The following is an 18,996-nucleotide window of genomic DNA, read 5'->3' as shown; positions in this document are numbered from 1 at the left end:
CAACTGGGTCCAGGAGTCCGTCGGGCTCCCCCCCCTGCACCCCCAGACCACACCCACTGAGCCCCTGGCCTCACTTGCCCCTGCTCATGCCTTCCCAGGCGCTCCCTGCACTCACCCAGACCAGCCCGCGAGCAACTGCCATTTTGTCAAGGTTTTTTTTTTACAAAAGAGCTAATTAAAAATGTGCATATTTAAATATGCGCACATTCGGGCTGGGAAAGGTTGATCTATGCAATATTAGAGGCAATGCTGCATAGATCAAGCTTTCCTAGCCCGAATGTGCACATATTTAAATATGCACATTTTTAATTAGCTCCTTTTTCATAAAAATACCTCTGCAAAATGGCGGGCACTCGCAGACAGGACCCAGGGTGAGTGCGGGTGGCTCGCCGAGCTCATGGGGGCTCGAGCACAGGTCCACAGGGTTTGAGTGAGGGTGGCGCTTCAGCGGGCGGGGGTGCGTTCACACATTCCTAGGCATAACTCATGCCATCCCTTGATACAACCACAGTTTCTTGGTAGCAATTTCCACGATCGTTGCATAATATTTTCACGCCACTGCACTTATGAAAATCCCCATCATAAAGCTGGTAACTGTATCAAGGGATGCTCCAGCATATACTTTATGTCCTCCACATTCATTGTTTCCACAGGGGCATTTGGACTGCTTTATACAGTAGTACTTTGGACCAAGTGAAGTGACCACATCTTGTCAACTAAATCTGTTGATGATTGAAATATAGTCACACAGACTGTGGGGGTTGAAGAGGGCGAGAGAAGGGAAGAAGCAAGGCTAAAATCCTTAGATCATACTAAGTGGAAAGATGGCTGACAGTCTGCTCCTGTACACTCCAGTATAATTATAATGCCTCCAAACCTCCTGTAACTATATTTGTTATTTAGGGTACAATTCAATGGGGATACTGGGCCGCCTCTGAACTTGGAGGCGACCAACTATTCAGTGCAGGGTGGGCGGAGTGCAGAGGGGATCCTCTCCTCCATGCTCCACCCGCCCTACATTTGTGACTGGACAGCTGATTTTGGCTATCTAACCAGGGGCCCTCGGGGGGGGGGGGAAGGCCAGGCGAAGCATAGAAAGCATTGTAACAGCACTTTTGCTGTCCCCGCCCCACTCCAGAATGCCCCCTTTTCTGCTGCTCTGTGCTGCCCCTACGAGTGTGGAGCCAGGGACGAACTGCGCCTCCTACAAGATGGCAGGGGATGGGGTGCAGAGTCAGATTTCTGGAAACTGAGCTCAGAGTGCTGGCTCCGAGCTCAGTTTCCAGAAACCAAAAAATCCTGTGGCTGCCTAGAAGCTGTCTAGCAGCCATAGGATTGCTCCCTTATTTGTATTTTTAATCAACCCCATAACAAATCTGCTTTTAACAAGATTCTGGTTTGTAATCTGCTTTTAACCAGATTCCAAATGGTTAAAAGAATAAAATACAATTCAAAATAACAAACAGCACAAGATATATAAGAACACCATAAAATCTAAAAACAAAGTCTCTAAAATGCCTGGAAGAAAAGAAAGCTCTTTGCCTGGCGCTGAAAAGATAATAGTTTAGGCACCAGCTAATCCTCCTTGGGGAGGGCATTCCTTAAGTAGGGTACCACAACTAAGAAGGCCTCTCTCTTGCAACCATCTCCCTAACTTCTTTCTGTGAAGATGACTGGAAGAGGGCCTCCAAAGATGACCTAAAGGTCTGAGCAGGTACATATAGGGGGAGATATCCCTTTAGATACTCTGTGGTGTTGCTTAGGGCCAAGACAAATGCGAAATTAGATATGGGAATGCATTTAACATGGCTGTGTTTTCCTCTAACAATAGAGGCCGGGGTGGGAGGGAGTAGGATCAGGACCATGGCATACAAGGGGCCGATCTACACTTACGGGTTTTGTTGCTTCCAACGAGGTTTCACTGCCCGTCTTTCATACTACGCAGTACCTGCCTCAAACTGGAATTTCCCTCTTCCATGCTCCCGCTTTCAATACCTTGATATCCCAGTATTTCCCCTTAATATGCTCTGATTTTCTGCCTTCGCTACCATATCTGGTCGTAGTCCCCTCCCCTGCCTGTCCATATACGGCGGTGTTTGTGTTTCCCTCCTGTCCAATCACAGCTCTCGACGGCCCCATATCATCTTCCGGCTACTGATCACATAGCTTCCTCAGCACTCAATGTTTCCCCAGCAACAAGCAAAGGGCTGGATGCGCGTGCGCTTGTCTGATCTCAGAAGCTAAGCAGGGTCGGCCCCGGTCAGTAGTTGGATGGGTGACCAACTGGGAATCAGGTTTCCTGCACTGAGCAGGAGGTTGTTCTATCCCTTCAAATGAGACTAAGTTTTACCCCCTCCTATCCCCCGCGTCGGATTTGTTTTTTAATTAAGGCGTTATCTTTGAAGAATCGTGGCTTCTCCGCGATGTTTTTTTTTTTCTAATTCAGGCATGATCTTTGAAGATTCGAAAATTTGAAGATTCAAATCTGTTAAAGGTTAAATACCTTGCCTCATATGCTGAAGTCCTAGTCCTGCTCAGCATCCCCAGCCTATGGCTGCTATTTTTTAAAAGAAAAAATCAGACACATTATATACATTCAGTGTCACATCTGTTTGGGCTTTTTCCATTTTCCTCCTTTGACAGGCTGAAGCTGTCCCTTTCCTATTCTCCCAAAATGTGAGCTCTGTCTTATTCTTCCTCAACAAAGCTGGAAACAAGGATTCTGCAGATTTTTTTGCCTGTGATTGTCGGGGGGGTGGGGTGGAATAGTTGTTTTCTTCATTACTGGTTTGCTGGGCATCGCAGTTTGACGAAGTTACAGCCAAATGCAGTACTAGAGATACACCAGTGAGAATTAGAGTGATTGAGGGATTGAAAGACGGTTCAGGGTCAAATGGGATATCCTTCAGGATGAGAGATATTTGAGAGAAATGTCATGGTGCACAATTCAGTTAGGTATAGAATGAAATCAAAATCTAGATAGAATTCTTTCAGCTAAAAGGGAAGTCCAGAGTTGGCCAGATGTTTTCCAGGATCCTGAATTTGCTCCTGATGGCAGGAGCATCCCCTGGGTTGGAACCAGATGCTTCCATACTTAGAGTGACTAACATGAGCCCCATTTTTTCAGTGGCTCTACTCTTAAGTATGACAAAGTCTGGACCCAACCCCCTGACTGGGGGCTTCTCTACACCAGCAATTTGTTGCACACTCATGACTGGCCACTCACTGAGGTTTTCAGGTCCATTACACGATGTCATTGACATCCAGGACCCCTCCCATGCCTTTTCAGTTTTATCCCACTGTAAAAAACACTGGACTAAATCAGGTCTTTTTTAAAAATGCACAGAATTGGTAGCTTGTATTGCCGCCGTAGTGCTATATTTCAGACACTAGATGGCACTGTCTGAAGGGAAACATAGGAAAAGTGCTGAAATGGAAGGTTTCAATTCAAACCACATGGTCGCCTGTGTCTGCCAGTGTAATGGAGCTGATCATAATCCAGCAAGGAATCTGGGAGCAGAAAGCCCCGGTAAGGCAGCAGGATTTTCCATTAATATAGAGAAGCCCTCGATCTCTGCTTAGGCGACACTCCCACCCACAGAAGACAGGAGGCGAATTTCACCAATTCTCTTTCTCCTCACAGCCCCTTGTACCCCATGAAAATCTGCTCCAGAGGGTTAGGGCACCCTCTGGAACAATGTGGGTGGGGGGCCCTAAGGAAAAGGGGAATTGGCAAAAATTCCTCCCTCCTTCCACTGGAAGGATCCTCCACTGGATTTCATTCCCGTCTGTAAACTGAAGCCTAGTTTGGATACATGCCATAAGGTTGAATTAGCTCCACTAGGAGGACTTTCAATACATTCAATATTTCATTTTAACAGGTAGAGATATTATTATCATTATTACCAGGCAGATCACATATTTATTTTCTCTTGGTATTTATTCCCATATAGAATTTCCATCAAATAATTTTGCTTTTTCTAAAGAACAGATTCCAAATTAGTTCTTTATAATCTGCTTCTTTTCCCCATCTTCTCATACTTTGGAGCAGATCCCGCATGAGATGGTAACGCAGTCTCGGAATTCCTATGTTGAAGCTGAAGTGCGTTCTCCTACTCTGGAGGAACTGGGCAAGCAAATGGATGAAGAAGGTGGGAATTACCAGACTTATCTTGAAAATCTTATGCAGAACCTCTGTAAAGAAGCTAAGGAGAAATTCAAAGGATGGGTCACTTGTTCCAGCACAGAAAATACAGAACTTTGCTTCAAAAAGGTAATTTCAACAACCAAAAATCATCTATCCACATCTGCATGATAATTGGAATATCATGTGGGGACCCCAGTCTTAAGCTCCATCTTTCACTGAGAAATATTGGTCATGAACCTAAGGGCCACACAGACACTGGTATTTTCTGAAATTAGTGTGTTTATAGAGGTGGATCCAGATTTAGTCATACTTAGAGTAGACTAACCTATGTTCCATTGATTTCAGTGGGTCTACTCTAAGTAGGACTATACTGGATACTATCTCATGGATTAGTAGGATTAACTTTGAATCCAACCCATAATTATTTAAAGGTATAATTTGCACCCAAAAAGGAAAAAAAGGGGAAGATATAACCACAGATAAAAAAGGAAAGGAAAATTTGCTTCTAAAGAAAAATTGGCAAAATATATACAAATCATGCCCATTTAAGCAGGGGTCCCCAACCTTTTTGGACCCAAATTCAAATTTGGGAATTTGAGAAACTGCTGTGGCACCACAACAAAATGCCTTATCAGTGTATCACCACTTTGGCATCTACCTGTCATGTCTATGGATCTTAGGCTGTGTTTTATTCAGCAAAAATGTTCTTTTCGTGTCTATTGGACACCACAACGTCTCTTTAATAAGAGTTTGTCTAATTCAGCTCATTGCTGGCAGTGCAATATAGCAAGCAAATGCTTCTTTTAAACATGTGTTTTGGCAGTGTCCAGTAGTTGCTTCTTTTGGGGAGGAGGTTATTACACAGATAAATCTTGTTCTGGAATAGTCTTTACTATTCACTGATGTACACACTCTTTTAAATTATTTACCTGCTTCATGGAAATTAACAAATGGTCATCGTAAATGGATTTTCTGCACCCTTTTGACTGCTAAAAGACTGATATTACTATGTTGGAAGGATAAACTTTCACATCCTATAATGCAATGGATTGAGGACCTTACAACGCTTTCAGTATTTGAACAGGTGACATATAGATGCCACCTTCAGATGGCTACATTTGGACATTTGGTCAGCTTTTGTGGAAGCCTATGTATAATTGCTAGAAAGCAGCTAGCATTTCATATGGATTCATTGCTATGGATATATACAAATCCATGTACGTATATTTAAAAAAACAGGATTAAAAAAAATTTAAAACATTTTGCAGCCACAGGCACCATGTTGGGGACCCATTTGTGAGTGCCATTAGAGGTGCCCATAGGCTCTACATTGGGGACCCCTGCATTAAAGACTTCCTTTTAAATTAGAGCCAGCCAGCACTTCAGGCCTCATTTTTTCAGACATCATAGAGAGGTTCCAGTACCTAATTGCCTTTGAAATGGATTTACATAACCAACATACATCAGGATTTGAGTGGCCTTCTTTCCCCCTCAGTCCTCCTGGCACCCCAAAATGTGTTTGTTTAAGATTGAGGGACCTTCCAGGTGGCATCCAACATAACCTGGGGTGTTGCAGATGGAGGGGAAAACTGCAGCACACAGTCCTGGGGCCACAGAGAAAGGCTTCTTTGTATTCTTACCTATATCTTATCTATAAGCTTACCACCGCATTCCCTTCTCTCTCCTCCCCCACTCCGCCGGCCAAATTAAGGTTGGAGATGGAAATCCTTTAAGGCTATGGAAGGCATCTGTGGAAGTTGAGGCTCCTCCATCTGTTGTACTGAATCGCGTGCTAAGAGAACGCCATCTTTGGGATGAGGATTTCTTGCAATGGAAAGTCATTGAAACCTTAGATAAGCAGACTGAGATCTATCAATATGTTTTGAATAGTATGGCTCCCCATCCTTCTAGAGACTTTTTAGTCCTCAGGTAAGTTGATTTAGTGGTACAAGCAACTACCTTATTGCCTAGCCATATTTAACGTCTCTGCATTTGTAATTCATATATCCGATGTCATCTTCCTATGGGCTTCATTCTTCAGTCAATAGTTTTCCTGAATGATTGTTCCAAATTAAAAACCACAACTACACATCCTGTAATCTGAGTGCTGTTTACAAAATGCTCCCATAAAACAATAAATACTGGGCACTTTCTCAAGCCAGGTGTCCAACAAGTCCTGTTGTGTAATTTATGCAGCTGCATATGTTGTCAGAATAGCATAAATGCAGCTCATCCAATTGTTCTGGCTTTGCCCTCTCTCTGGAGAATGGCTTTTGTTTCATGGAATTTATTTTATTTTGAAATTAAGTTAAAAATACAGGCAAAGAAGAAGAAGAACACACATAACTATACAACGAGATCACTAAAGAAACTCACTGTTTATAATCCTTTGTATATCATGGATATGCTTGGAGGACAGCTAGAATAAAACAGCCAAAACCCTAAATGGCTGGGGGCCAGGTTTCTGAAAGACCGCCTTTCCTCCTTTTATGAATCTGCCCAGAATTTGAGTTCATTATCTCAGGCCCTGTTGTGTGTCCCACTGCCTAGAAAGCTGGATACTTGTAACAGGGCCTTTTGTATAGCAGCCCCCCAGTCAGTTCTGGAACTCCCCACGAAGGTTACACTAACCTCCTCTTTAGTGCCCTTTGGACAGCTGGTGAAGACAAGATTGTTCCACTGAGCTTCTTATAGTTAATGCCATTCTCTGTTTTTATTATTAATCCATAGTTTTAAAATCTTTTAAGTTTTTGCATTTTAATATATTTTATTATTTGCATTTGTTTTTATTGTACATTTCCTTGAGTTCTCATTGAGCAGAGTGGAGATCCAAAAATATTCTAAATAAATAAATAACTTTCTAGTGAAAGACTGGATATATCTTATGTAGTATATATAAGGTGTAGATAGATACAGATACAAATCACTTTGCTTAGACTCTGAGAACAATTTGTTTTTAAAACACGTTTCTTAAGGCTTTGGGGGGTAAAATGTTGTAATACATGTAGAAAAAAGAATGTTGCCGTACTTTAAAAAAATGCAGGCCTTCAAAATGAATTGTTAATGAAAGATATGTATTTAAATATTTTCCTTATATCATATAAAAGGACAACAGACAAAAATGTAATCACATTTTACATTTTTAAGGGAAGTAATTGGCCCAGGGTATCATATCTAAACACATACTTCCCCACCACCATCAATACACACATAGAAGTATAGGGCAGTCTCAGAATATAAAGATCCCATTACTCTTTCTCATGTATCAAGAGCAAATGGAGAAGACTAGATTCTTCAGACCTGTGTTGGAGAAGCTCTTCATAATGTTGCCATAACTGCTGTTGAAGGAGACATCCCAAGTAAAAGATATGCAAGAGTTAGGCTGTCTACTGACAAGTACTTATTTGGATCAACAACATTGATTTCAGATTTACCATCGCACAAGCTCTGATCCAGTGTCAATAATTTCATATATGCCCTGACTTCAGGATGAAAAGTCCTGAAAAGCTATTTCCTCAGGCATTGTCCAATGGAGTTCCAATTGCAATCAGCTTCTAGTCTAGGGAGTTCCACTCCAAAGATCAACCTTTGCACATTCTGAACTCTCTTTAAAGAGCTACATGTATACACGTGTGGACATTCATGTCCATCCATTCACACAATCAAGTCCATCTACAGGGCTTTGAAGCTATGGATTGGACAGAAATTAGGGAACGAACGAATGAACGAAAGAACGAATGAATAACTGAAAAACAATAATCTTTAAAAAGGGTTCATTGCCTGGTTTCACAAAACCATTCTCCAAGTAAGTCAGAGAGTAGCAATAGATTTTACAAAGACACAGAGCTGCCACTGAAAACTGTATGTCCCCTCTCATCAGCACTGCGTAAGCAGTGCTTACAGGTGGAGGAATCTTACTCTGTTGAAAATTAACTAATTGCCTACAAAACCTTTCCCGACTGCCCCATCAAATGAAGTACAGTGGGTGACCACGCGTGAAAGGGACTTTTCAGCAGTGGCCCCCTGGATGTGAAATGCCCTCCCAAAGAAGTCCAGCTGGTGCCTACTTTAGTATTTCCCAGCACCAGGCAAAGACTTTTGTTTTTATTTTCCCAGGCCTTTTAATTTATGTGGCATTTTACTATTGTTTTGGCTCTGCGAATTTGTATTTCTCTGCTTTGTGTAATTAATGCTGTGGAGTAGGGTTGCTCTACTCTCTGTTTTTAAAGTGGTCATTTTGGCACTGTACTTGTGTTTGCTGCATTTTATTCTAATTGCATTTATCATTCTTGTTTTTATCTTGTAAGCTGCCCAGAGAACTTCTGTTATAGGGCAATCTATAATTAGTAAAAAGAAACAAACAAAATAGAGGAAATGCTGGAACTACCCCAAGATTTCAAGCCATCTTTGCTTTCCTTGTTCTGCAAAGCTCCATCTCTTGACTCCACTAAGTCTCATTCCCCAAATCTGTTCCCCAAGTCAGACCTAGATCTGTCAGGACTGAGAGATCTGGCTCACTTGAGAGCTAGTTTAAGAAGAAAACCTGAGCAATCTCTCTTGTTCTAATAAATACCTGTATGATTGGACTTGATCCTCAGTATAATGCACTTGTTCTAAAACAGATACTCACATTTACTTGATAAATTCTTAATATGGTTCTTGTCTTCTTGGGTTACAATTAATCCCTTTATTGTCTGCCATTTACCTCAGCCTAATTCTCCCACCCCCTGCCGAGGGCTGCCTCCTTGGATAAAACTGCAGCTCTTAATTCTTCCCACAACATCATGGCAGACGTTTTAAAAAATATCTATCAATCAATGGCAGAGTCCAGGTTTAGGGACTTATACTGAACTAGGGACAAGCAAAAGCCTGAAAGAAGAGAGAGCTACAAGGCTAGATGCCTTCCTTTTATTATAGTTCCTCCCCTCCGACTAACATTTCCTTTTTGTTTTAAACCCATTTTAACAGAACATGGAGAATGGACTTGCCTAAGGGAATGTGCATATTAGTGGCTGTCTCTGTAGAACATGAAGAAGCTCCTCCGATGGGAGGTGTGCGAGCAGTAGTTATGGACTCCCAGTATTTAATAGAGCCTTGTGGCTCTGGGAAATCTCGCCTGACACAGATCTGCAGGGTTGACCTCAAGTAAGTACGCAGGGGCCAAAATGGTGATTGGCAGGTTCTGTTAATTCGGTCCTGTTTAATTTCAGAACCTACACCAAATGGGTTCTAAACACCCAGTGGGTAACTACAGTTGCGAGCTTTAAACCACAAGTAGTAAGCAGGAGGATAAGAAGGAGGAGTCATAACAATGTTAGAAGCTCAAGTTGTTACCTTGCTAGCTCCATTTGTAGTGCCAACTTTGTTCTGCAATTCTTTTGGTTAATCTCATATTTTTGTTACATTCTCTTTCCCTGTAATCACAGAGGAAGTTTCTAACACTTATATAACCACCATGCTACTTTCTTTAATTTTGTAATTTTCTTAAATAAAGCATTAAATAGATTTCAATTTACTTTTCAGTCTGTGGTGATGCTTGCCTGTTTGGACTTACCTTGGTTACCCACCAAAGTGTTTACAACCCAGTTGGTGTAGGTTCTGAAGTTAAACAGGACCAAATTAACCGGTTCCTGCACAGAACTAACCTTTCTGAGTGTTGCTTGGCAAGTGTAGCCAAGAGAGTGTAATTGCTTCTGTTTGGAGAAGGAACTCTGCCTTTTGGTTAATATAAAAAATGATTCAAAAAGATATGCAAACTAATCTTACGCTTGCATATTCAGTAATATATTCCATTGAGTGCAATGGAACTTACTCCTAGGTAACTGTGCATCGGGTGGCAGCCTAAGTAAAAGAACAGTTTTACATACCTGATTAGCCTCAAATCCAGCATAATTTTTCATAGCTATTAGATTATTCCTGGACTGATTCTCTTGGTTGTATACATCTCTCAAATTATTGTCAATTGCAGTTCAGTTTTCTGAATAGGTATGGTACAGGAGATCAACTGGTGTGGAAAGCCACATAAGGATTCCACATGAGAAAATGTGTAAAGAGGAAAATATTACTTACATGAAAATATTTCATAACTTTTAAAACCATTTTACAAGTCCCCCACCCCCAATTCCTGTAATTGAACATGGTGGCTACCATTTTGTAACTTACAAAATGTACTTGGACTCAGGAAAGCTCCAGAAGTGTCCATTTCCCAAAGCTCTCCTTACTCTGTCTGGAGCAGGGATTTGAGCTGAATTGAACATCTTAGTGATATGTTCATGCTGAGTCTGACTGAACACAGGTAAGAGCTCACTATCGAGTCTACTCTGTGGTGGTGAGGGTGGCAAACAGACAGTTCTTTTCCACCAAGTGGAAAAAAGTCCAGCAGAGCTTTTCCGAGTGGTTTGTGGCTTGTTACATTCTGGGCCAGGGAGAGAGACTGTGGAACCCTCGGTTGCACGCTGTGACGAGTTTGCACGGCACTTTGAAGATAAAGTCGCTCAGATTCGCCATGCATTGGACACCACAATTAATGCAGTTCCATTGGTAGAGGCATTCAGAGCACCGTCTGGTCCAGTTCTGTTGGATGAGTTTCAGTTATTGAGGCCTGAGGATGCAGACAAGGTGCTTGGCCAAGTCCGATCAACCAGTTGTGTGCTTGACCCTTGCCTTTCATGGCTTATTAAATCAAACAAGGAGGGGATGTCCGGTTGGGTCCAGGAGGTTGTGAATTCCTCCTTGAGAGCGGGAGTGGTGCCGGCTGCTTTAAAAGAGGCAGTAATCAGACCACTCCTGAAAAAGCCTAGCCTGGACCTGGAGGATGTTAACAATTATAGGCCAGTGGCCAACGTCCCCTTCCTGGGCAAGGTGCTTGAGCAGGTGGTTGCAGGACAGCTCCAGGCACTCTTGAATGAAACAGATTATCTAGATCCATTTCAATCAGGCTTCAGGCCTGGTTTTGGAACGGAAACTGCCTTGGTCGCCCTGTGGGATGACCTCTGCCGGGAGAGGGACAGGGGGAGTGCAACCCTCATGATTCTTCTGGCCCTCTCAGCGGCATTCGATACCATCAACCATGGTATCCTTCTGGATAGGTTGTCTGGGTTGGGAGTTGGAGGCACTGCACTGCAGTGGTTCCGCTCCTACTTGGATGGCTGACTCCAGAAGGTGGTGCTGGGGGATTATTGCTCTGTGCAATGGCAATTATGCCATGGGGTTCCACAGGGCTCTATTTTATCCCCCATGCTGTTTAACATCTACATGAAACCGCTGGGGGAGGTTATCCGGAGGTGTGGGCTGAGCCGCATTAATATGCGGATAACACCCAGCTCTACCTCTCTTTCTCATCAAACCCAGGGGAGGCAGTGGCTGTTCTGAATCAGGGCCTGGGCACAGTAATGGACTGGATGAGGGCCAATAAACTGAAACTCAATTCAAACAAAGTGGAGGTACTGTTAGTGGGTGGTTCATCTGCCCAGCTAGGTGATATTCAACCTGTTCTGGAGGGGGTTGCACTCCCCCTAAAGGATCAGGTTCGTAGTTTGGGGGTGCTCTTGGATCCAGAACTGTCACTTGAGACACAGGTGAACTCAGTGGCACGGAGCACTTTTTATCAGCTTAGGCTGGTATACCAACTATGCCCTTATTTGGACAGAGATAGCCTAGCTACAGTTATCCATGCTCTGATAACTTCTTGTCTGGATTACTGCAATGCGTTATACGTGGGGCTGCCTTTGAAAATGGTCCGGAAACTTCAGCTAGTCCAAAACAGGGCAGCAAGATTGTTAACAGGAACTGGCCAACGAGCTCATATTACGCCAGTACTTTTCCAGCTGCACTGGCTTCCAGTCCATTTCCGGGCCCGATTCAAAGTGCTGGTATTAACATTCAAAGCCCTTAACAGCTTGGGGCCAGGTTACCTGAAGGATTGCCTCCTCCCATATGTGCCTGCCTGGACCTTAAGATCATCGTCAGCGGCCCTTCTCCGTGAGCCCCTGCCAAAGGAAGTGAGGCGGGTGGCTACTAGGAGGAGGGCTTTTTCTGCTGTGGCACCCCGGCTGTGGAATGAGCTCCCTAGTGAGGTTCGCCTGGCACCTACACTGTATTCTTTCTGGCGCCAGGTGAAGACCTTTTTATTTTCCCAGGCATTTTAGTATTTTAGCTCTTTAGACTTTAGCTTTGCTGTTTTAAATCTGTATTTTAAATTCCTGCACTAGGTTTTATTCTGGTTGTTTTATTTACTGTGGTTTTAATGTTGTATATATTTTGTATTGTTTTATTGTGTGCTCTTTGGTTTTAATTTTTGTGAACTGCCCAGAGAGCTTCGGCTATTGGGCGGTATACAAATGAAATGAAATAAATAAATAAATAAATAAATAAGTGATAAGCACAAGTGTAGTAATACAAAGTGTGGCTTGCATAGACATCACTACGGCCGAATCCCGTATTTGATACATGGGGCACTTCATTCTGATATGCTGCCTGACAATTTCAATTACATAATAAAAAATAACTACAAAACCTTAGGTCCTGATCTTCACATTTTAGGGGCTTGTGCACCCCCCCACGCCATCCCATCCTCCAGCACGGCTGCAAGGAGGAGCTTGGAAGCTTTTCAACTAACTGCAATTTCTGATTATTCCGTTCTTTTACATGGATCTTTGCATAGTTCTGTACTTACATCTCATGCACACACAGCCACAAGGACACGAAACAAGCAAAGGGCTGGATGCACCCGATCTTGTCTGATCTTGGAAGCTAAGCAGGGTCACCCTGGTTAGTACTTGGATGGGAAAACACCTGGTAATCAGGCTTCCTGCATTAAGCAGGGGGTTGGACTTGATGGTCTTGTAGGGCCCTTCCAACCCTATGATTCTATTATACTTTCTATTATACTTTTTATGAAACTTGTCCAATGTGACCAGGATCTAATCTGTCATTCAGCACTTTAGTCATTGGTGTATTATTTACTTACTTACTTACTTACTTACTTACTTACTTACTTACGGAATCTACTTTGAATTTTGAATCCCAGGAAGGTTATAAAAGGAATACCTCTTGGGATGGGGGAAAGATTTCTCCTGTGATTTAAATATAGTTCTAGAACTCACTGAGAGATAAGTATGTAATTGCACTCTTCCAGATGGAACTACGTTTCAGCATACAAACGAGCTATCTTGAAGCTCCATCATTCTGCGTTATTCAATATAGGAGTTTATTTTCTAAAAATATAAAGTAAGGTAATAATGTACCACTTGCCCACTGAGCTGATCTTAAAGCTGACAGGCATTATTATTCTTAAATATTTTATATTGCAGTTTTAGGCTTCATTCCTGATCCCAGTTCTGCATACAGAAATCATCTGAAATAAGATAAGAGCTAACATTAGGCTGAATGAGGGTGCTATCTCAGGCAACTGATTTTGGGTGTAATGAAAAGGGATCCATTTATTATTTTTAATGTTATTTTTACATCCAGGGAGAGGCTGTTATGGGATTTTCTGCATCAGGTGCCAAAATAATTTGACTGGCTTTGGGTACTATACACCTTTACTTGGCAACTGAGGGCAGAGGAGGCACCATTTTCTGTTTCACCTGAGGCAGCACAATGTCTTGGGCCAGCGATGAAGACATGCTACACATCTGTGACCAGGCTCAGAACTATAACCTCTATGAGTACCACAAGTTTGTTTTTCTTGTTCATCCACATAATAACACTGCTCTCATTCACATTCTACAGATGGGAAAGCTACCCAGAGAGATAGCCACCCAGAAAGTCTGAGAAACACTTTACATGTTACAGAAGAAGCTGTGCCTCTCTGTTTCCACTGTGGGTTGACCTCATTTTTTTCTCTACATTTCAGGACATTTTTGCGCCTGAAATCTTGCATTAAATAGATGCCCAGTATCTATTAGTATTAGTATTAAATAGTAGCCACTTGTTTCCAGATGTGAATGTCCTTCAGACTTTACAGAAGCACACACTGGAAATGTCTGCCATTTGGGAGGAGGGATTTGACCCGGGATTTCCTAGATTCAGGCCCAACCATCTAGATATTGGTCCACATTGATCTGGGTTGCAGCCCACCGTGGCAGTGCTCACAGGTGCCAGGTTGCCGATTCACGCCTCCTGCCACAGCTTCACATGACATTCAACCCGGCAAGGGTAGCTTGTTGGGGTGGTTAACAAACCACCCCACAACCATACAACAGGGCAAGTGCTCTGGGTGGTTTGTTAGCCACCCCATCAAGCCACCCTCGCCAGGTTCAGAAGACACAACAACCCATGCCCAGCAATGGTAATTAGGGAAATGAGCTGCCATGTAACCAGCATGTGCGGGAGTGGTTAACAAGACACTGCCGCCTATTAACCACCCTCGTGGGGTATGAACCGGGCCATTGGCTTACTATATATCAGGGGAAAATGTACACTTTTCAGAGATGGATCCAGGATCTGCTTTCCATGAGAGGAAGGGCTCTGCTTGTGGAAGGTCCCCCTGCCTGTCCCATTTTGGGGGACCCTCCCCATCTTCCCACAGCACAGCTCACCCCATTCACCAGGGCCTCCTGACTGTCTGGATAGCATTTTTAGATGGCTGGAGGAAAGATGGTGTGACGAAGCCCATTTCCATCAGCACAGTCGATCCAGCATAAATCTGGATCCAACCCATTTTATTTTCAGACCATGGTTTCTCATAATTACCATAGGTATGTCAGTGCCTGTAGGTTCTGTGTATTTACTCTAATGCCCTCAGAAGGGTGCAGGAGATTTCCATTTCTGTTTTGTTAGCATTTATGACCTACCGTTTCGATGAGTTTGGGAGGAGGAATGCTTTTTACAATAACCTTTCCTCTTTACTTCCCTGCAGAGGTCATTCATTAGAATGGTACAATAAAGGCTTTGGACATCTGTGTGCAGCTGAAGTTGCTAATATCAGAAATTCATTTCAACCTCTAATTGCGGAGGGACCAGAAACAAAAATCTGAGTGTTGGAGACCCTGCATGTATGGAGTTCCATGTATGCACTAGAGCCACTGGATTCAGCCTACCTTTATGCAATAGCTGAGCAAGGATTGTCTGGAAGGCTCTGCCATTGTCTGGAAATGTCAGTCACTAATCCTCACATCCCACATCTATCGATTTCCTTCACTGAAGAACATTTTTCAAAGAATTTATTCAGGTTTTAAAGGAAGCCTTTGCTTGCGTATGGCAAAATTCTAATATTTAAAAGCTTCTGAGAAGCTTATTTTACAGTGTAAATAAGAAATGTAAATATTGTATATACTTTGCTATGTATAATATCTATCTATATATATATATGTGTGTGTGTATATATATAATATTAAGTTTTGTATATAAGCTAGTGCTTTCTAGAAGAAATTCTCTGCATCTGATTATAATTATTTTCACTCTGTTAGATCATAGTATCTCCCAGCTTTTGTTAACAGCATTTGCTATTATTGCAAAACTATGACATCATCAGTGTGATAACTAGCAACAAGTGGAGTATGTAACGCTGTTCCCATGTTTGCACAGTTTATAAGGGGATGCATGAAGATGGATGTAGGAGGGTTGAGAAGAGGCTGTTAAGAGGAAAGAGAATCGTACAGTCAAAAGTAAGGAACAATGGAATATTGGTCTAGCTAGACAGCCTGTTATCCCGGGGCATTATAATTTGGTAAACAATAATTTACAGTGGCCTCTAGAAAGTCAGAAACTACAGTTGCAGCTAGGGATGTATGGATTTTGTTAAATCCATTCTATCTGTGTTTTGCAGATTATGAATCTTTTGTTCCGTGGTCTGCTCATTAACTGAATTGGATTTTTTTAGGGATGTATGAGAATTCATTCCACTTACACAAGTGCGCATTAGTGCAAGTGCAGATTTGCGTTAATGCGTATTAGTGCTAATGCGAATTTGTGCAAATCCCTCCCTCCCCCCCCCCCCCAGCTAAAAAACAGTCTGCAAGTCTACGTGGCTCAGAAAAAGCTGATCCGTTTTTGATTCATAGAAATCTGAACTCATTTGAATTTGGGTGCAGATTTTTTCTAGCACCCTAGTTGCAGCCCAGAAAACATACCAGTTGCCTTAAATAATGGAATAGCAAAGTCATTAGATCAGCTGAAAGCTCACTATTTGCAATATTCATGATATTTGTTGGTCTAATGGGCTAATTCTAAAATTTGCCATGTTAACAAATAAAAGCTTAGAATGTGGTGAACCAACTGTTTCACCTACGTGCTATCACACAACGTAACATTACATAGAAGTTGTTTCCAAAAACCAGTAACTGTTGCTTAGGATTTGAACATAAGGATGGCCATTCAAACCATTCATGCTAGAACAGTCCCCTTGACATCCATAGGGCTATTCTAGAGCAAACAATAAGTAATTTAAAGCTTGTGGTTTGAGATCCTGTCCTAAGATTTGATGCCCCTCCCAACATGTGAAGATTCAGGTCCTAATTCAGAGGAAATTACTCATGGTTACATTTCATTGAAATTAATGAGTTAGTCATGACTAAAGCTATTACAGAAATGAGCTGCCCAGAAAACATTTCGTTATAGGACATACATAATAATATAATAACGTACATAAATAATAAAGGTTGTAATGTCCTGGTTCGCAGTACAAATCTTGGCAACTCTTTATGCTGTCCTTCTGTCCATGGCAAGCATTATGACCCCATAGTTCTTGTCTAGCTTTGGATTACAACCCAAACTAGAGAAGAACTCTTACCTACCTTCCACGCCACACACTTACTTGGCTGCAGGTGTTGAAATGGCAGCAGAAGCAGGGAAGAGAGGTCTCTTCCACCCTCCCTGGCACCTTGCAGTGGCAGCTTTTCAGGTGCTAGGGGCCCTTGGAAGTATAGTTTTGGGAGGCCCTAGCATTGAAGATGCTCCTGTAGCAGTATTGCAAGAGCATGAAAGTAGGGAGAGACCTCCCTCCTTGCTGCTACAAGAGCAGCAGCAGTAGCCACAAGTATGTAAGGGAAAGAAAGAGATCTTCTTTCCTTCCTAGCAGCGATAATTAGGTAAGGAAATTTGGTTCAGTGGTGGGAGAGGTACCAACTCCATCATGCCCCCAATGATGGGGGGATGTGATGGAGCATAAACTGGGCATGGGAATAAATATGCCATTTTCCAACTCCTTGGGAAAATAGCTCAGTTAGCCAAGCCCTTGTCAATCAAGCGCAGAGGGGCTGCCCATCACTTTTCAGGTCTAGGTTGCTCCATTGATTTTCATGAGGCTTGACCACAACTAACTTCCTCTGAGCTGGGGGTATACCAATAGCAATGCCAGTACATCACTAGAAATGGTGGTATGAACTGGACTACTGGTCTAAAGAAAATATTACACAGTAGTTGCCAATCGAAGATTGCTCCTAGAAATATTAGGCGCCTTCAAACAACCTCTTAGTTGTTAATAATCGTCTTAAAGTATTTAATTTAGAAATCCTGCCTATATAAACACAAGCCCTTTTGTATCAAAGATTATGTTGAGCTGTGTTTCTACCCACAGAATATCCACATCATAGGGGCTAGATCTCTTACAGTACAATCCCATGTATGTCCACTCAGACATAAGCTCCACTGAATTCAATGGGTCTTACTCCAAGGTAAGTGTATAGGATTGCCACCTTAATAAGCTTTTTAACACTAAACCTTTTTTTTTTTAAGTTTTTATAATGTGCATCATAAATTGAAAAGGACTAAGTAATCTCTGGGACGTAGTAGTAACAACGTTGAGCGTTTTTTTATCCTGTCTAGGATGACCTTATGATTTGATCTTGAATGCTTGACTTGGAAGTAAACCCCATTTAAATGGGACTGAAGTTCTAAGTAAGACTTTTTCAGGATGTCAGTTTGTTCCTCATTAATGAGAACAGGGTCGGCTGCTGGTATTCTGGAGCAGTAACCTAAGGCTCCGTTGGATAGCACATATTCAGGGACTACTTATTTTCGTAAATGGGAAAATGCTTTAAAATGAATAATTATTTTTGAAATAATTTATGGAGAACGGGGTTTCTTAATAATAAAAAAATCAAGCTCACATAGAACAAAAATGTAAGGTTTTTCCTAATTTAGTTTAAAACATACTGTTGTTTTCCTACAGATTAAAGTCAGATTCATCCTGGCTTCTATACGTTGTTGTACATGTCTGTTTAGTCTAGCTACAGTTCTATACATGTATACCTGGGAGTAAGCCACATTGAGCTAAGTGGAGTTTGCTTCTGAGTAGACATGCATGGGTGAGATCAAATGTTATATGAATGGACTCCCACCTGTACAATAGGACTTTCCCCTCCTCTTCTCTCCCCTGCAAACTGCCCCCCCCAAGCCTGATCTAGAGGGTTCCCATTATTTTAAGTCAATCAACGTGTGCCACTGAATTTGATTCAGTAGACTACAGTGTATTTCCTACAAGGACAGGGTTGCCTACTACTGCTTTTTTTCTGGCATCTCTCTTATACCCTTAACAGCTGCTTGACAAGCAGACGTTCAGCAAATGAAGCTTTTTTCCACCACAGAGATGCAGTAATAGGAACAGGTTTCACTTACTAAACTTCTGCTTCACACAGGTGTTAAGGACACAGGTGTCCTGCTGGTAAAAAAGGTGGCAACATTATATAAGAAACTACAGCGTTTTACACCACAGTGCAAAAATAGCTTTGCTTGGGAATCTACAATTACTATGACCTGCATAGTATGTTTATAGTATAGATCAGCATGTTTGTGATTTCTGTGCAATGCCACATATGGGATGGTGCCTGCACAGACCACAGGCAGGAATTCCCAGAAAGATCTACCACTACAACCCTATACATGTCTACTCAGAAGTAAGTCCCACT

At 42.2% G+C, this 18,996-nt stretch overlaps 1 protein-coding gene across 1 annotated transcript in view; it reads left to right on the top strand.

Annotated features, from left to right (window-relative positions):
* STARD13 (StAR related lipid transfer domain containing 13) overlaps window positions 1-18,289 on the top strand; it is a 162,881-nt gene extending 144,592 nt beyond the window's left edge. Inside the window, exons 11-14 of the mRNA XM_084843010.1 lie at window positions 4,052-4,273; window positions 5,859-6,076; window positions 9,116-9,292; window positions 15,009-18,289. Coding sequence (XP_084699136.1) covers window positions 4,052-4,273; window positions 5,859-6,076; window positions 9,116-9,292; window positions 15,009-15,126 — 735 coding nt within the window. The 3' untranslated portion in view covers window positions 15,127-18,289. The remainder of the gene's footprint in view (window positions 1-4,051; window positions 4,274-5,858; window positions 6,077-9,115; window positions 9,293-15,008) is intronic.
* The last annotated feature ends 707 nt before the right edge of the window (window positions 18,290-18,996 follow it).

This window comes from Heloderma suspectum, chromosome 3, assembly GCF_057233095.1.
Source record: "Heloderma suspectum isolate Gila_16-S chromosome 3, 16-S_ref, whole genome shotgun sequence".
In the NCBI taxonomy this organism is placed as follows: domain Eukaryota; kingdom Metazoa; phylum Chordata; class Lepidosauria; order Squamata; family Helodermatidae; genus Heloderma; species Heloderma suspectum.
This window is presented reverse-complemented; position numbering and strand designations above follow the sequence as displayed.